General features: G+C 53.9%; 2 gene segments (V, D, J or C); both read left to right on the top strand.

The window, feature by feature from the left end:
* Window positions 1-2,795, top strand: part of LOC105308608 — a 20,863-nt gene that overhangs the window by 13,024 nt on the left and 5,044 nt on the right.
* LOC105308607 lies at window positions 867-1,455 on the top strand. The segment is given in 2 exon segments: window positions 867-1,043; window positions 1,155-1,455. Coding segments are annotated over 2 exon segments (408 nt in total).

Here is a 2,795-nt window from a genome sequence, read left to right as displayed (position 1 = left end):
CACACAGAGAAGGTGGGGCTGGGGAAGCTCTGGGCGTGGAGGGAGGGCTCCAGGGTCAGACGAGGAGGGGAGGCCATTGTTTCATCTCCTCTCCACCTGGACAGTACAGGTGGGCGCTCTACCCAGGTGCTCTCTCCAGCATGTACGGCCTCCGTGGCACGTTGCAGGACAACCCACGTGGATTCACTCCAGCAGGAACATACAGCTCCACCGCGCATGCACACACATCTGCCCTCAGCCCACTCCTGCAGGGCAGCTGGCACCCCAGGGGACACAATGTCTTCCCTGACCCCAACCAGCCTGTCACACCACCCAGCACAGTCCACACGGAGGTCGCTTCTACACACATCCACATTTTCAAGATCGGGAGAGAAACTATTTCATCTAATTCTTAGGACAAAATATAGGTAGTCAAAATACTGAGAAGACTTGGGAATATGGTCCAAATGAAGTAACGAAAAAAAAACAAACTTCACAGTCAAGGGAGCTGGAGACAGATAAACCCTATAGACTGAGTAGAGCATGAAGACTTGCTTAGAGTCTTGGGGAGGCCACATGTAGTGACAGCTATCTTGGACCTCAGGCAAGGGGACAAGGAACAGAGCAGTGGGGAGGCAGGAGCTGTCTCTGAAGGGCTCTGGGCACCAAGTCACACAATAGTGTGTTGGACCTGGACACCAGGGGGCGGCCAAGGCCTGCTCTTGAACTAAGTGTATTCAGAGCTGGGACCAGCCACCTGGCACTGCCTGCTGCCTTCTGTTCAGGTCTCACAGCTGTGACCTCCCCACCCCACACAGAGCCGCTCTGGCCCACGCCCTAATTCCCTCAGGCAGAGGGGCCTGACCAGGGTCCAGTGAGGGATCAGAAAGCTGGGGGTCTCATTTGCATGAGTGGACCCTCCCTCTGTCAGAGCTTGAAGAGAGGAGGGAGAAACTTGAGGGAAGCTCTGCTTCAGCTGTGGGGACACAGAGGACAGGACTCAGTGATCATCTCCACCATGGCCTCGTGCCTTCTCCTCCTCACGCTCCTTGCTCACTGCACAGGTGACGGGATACAGGGACAGTGGAGGGGACCTAGGGAGGCCACACGGGACCCTGCTCCCACCTCTGTCTCTAGCCCCAGCATCACCATCTCTGTGTCTGTCCCTCTTCCAGGCTCCTGGGCCCAGTCTGTGCTGACCCAGCCGTCTTCAGTGTCTGGAGCCCCAGGACAGAGTGTCACCATCTCCTGCACTGGAAGCAGCTCCAACATCGGGGGTAACTACGTGGGCTGGTACCAACAGCTCCCAGGAACAGCCTCCAAAACCCTCATCTATGATAATAACAAACGACCTTCAGGGGTCCCTGACCGATTCTCTGGCTCCAAGTCTGGCAGCTCAGCTTCCCTGACCATCCGTGGGCTCTAGGCTGAGGACGAGGCCGATTATTACTGCTCAGCATGGGACGATAGTCTCAGTGGTCACACAGTGCTCCAGGCCTCTGGGGAAGTGAGACAAGAACCGGCTGTTTCCTGTGCAGTGGGGCTTCCCTGCGCCGACCCCACTGCTCTGACCAGACAGCCGCCTTCTTTGTGTGTTTGACATAAAGTGAGGGCTGAGACCCACCACAGGGAAATGTTGTCTAGAGAATATGTTCACTTCCTTTGAATTCTATTCTTAGTCTGTCTTGGTGGCAACGCGTTGTATACTTTTCTCAAATTGAGAAGCAATTTCTTGATACCAGGGATTGGCTACCCTAGGGACAGTTTCTGTGACAGGTTAGAGCACAACTAGATACACAGAATCCAGCCCCATCTGAATCAAGACACATCACTCATGTTCAGTACGGGTCCTGCTGCCAGGAACAGGCCCCTAATCCCGCAATTATCTCTATAAGAGTCGACCTTCAGGGTCCTGTCTGATCACCTGGCTCAGATCTGGCACCTCGGACTCTTTAACCATCACTGGGCTGAGGCCTTAGGACGATGCTGATACTCAGTGCACCTCTGTGACAGCAGCCTCGGTGTTCACACAGAGCTCCAGGTCTGTGGGGAACTGAGACCAGAACCCCTTTTTCATCTGCCAGGAGTGGGAACGCCCAGCAGCGCCCGCTCAGGCTGCGCCTGTGGCTTCTGCTCCTTCTGATTCTCCTGCTGCCTCCATGGGCCCAGGCTCATCCAGGGTCAGCACCTGGGAGTGAAGGCTCTTCATCTCTCTTGTGTCCTCAAAGCCACTCACTGCAGCAAAGGGTCTCAAAAGAGACAAAGGCCAGCTCCCCCTCAGCTGGGGACAATGAGTCTCTGCATTGACACTCAGTGGCAGGGGTGAGGTTCCAGCTGTGGCATCTCAAACCTGAACTGTGACTGTGGAATCCTGCATCTTCATCATTGGTCATTTACCTATTTCCAGAAGTTTACTGAGCTAAGTCGCCCTCTCACGAGTCCTCAGTGTGAATTCCTGTTCTTTCTGCTGACGGGGAGGTGTCTTCTGTCTCTGCTGCGCCAGCCCCAGAGTGTCTCAGGCTGCAGCATCCATTTGGGGCTTTGGGAATGAGCACGTGTCCACGCCCATCGATGAGAAGATTTAACCGTCCATGTCTTCTTGTTCAATTGCATGGTGATACTTACAGATAGATGGTAAATTTTAATGGAATTAAAGTCACATTGATCTACTCCTGGTCTCCATGTACATGTCCTCCTCCCGGCCCCATTAGCTCAGGTGCAGGCTGTAAGACTAAGTCATATGTGCGTGGGAGAGAACGTGCATTCATATCATAAATGCACTCTCTGTTTCTATTTGTGTGTGTTTTTATTAGGAA

The sequence above is a fragment of the Pteropus vampyrus genome, unplaced genomic scaffold (assembly GCF_000151845.1).
Source record: "Pteropus vampyrus isolate Shadow unplaced genomic scaffold, Pvam_2.0 Scaffold597, whole genome shotgun sequence".
In the NCBI taxonomy this organism is placed as follows: domain Eukaryota; kingdom Metazoa; phylum Chordata; class Mammalia; order Chiroptera; family Pteropodidae; genus Pteropus; species Pteropus vampyrus.
Note: the sequence above shows the minus strand (reverse complement) of the source record. Positions and strands in the feature narration are given on the sequence as shown.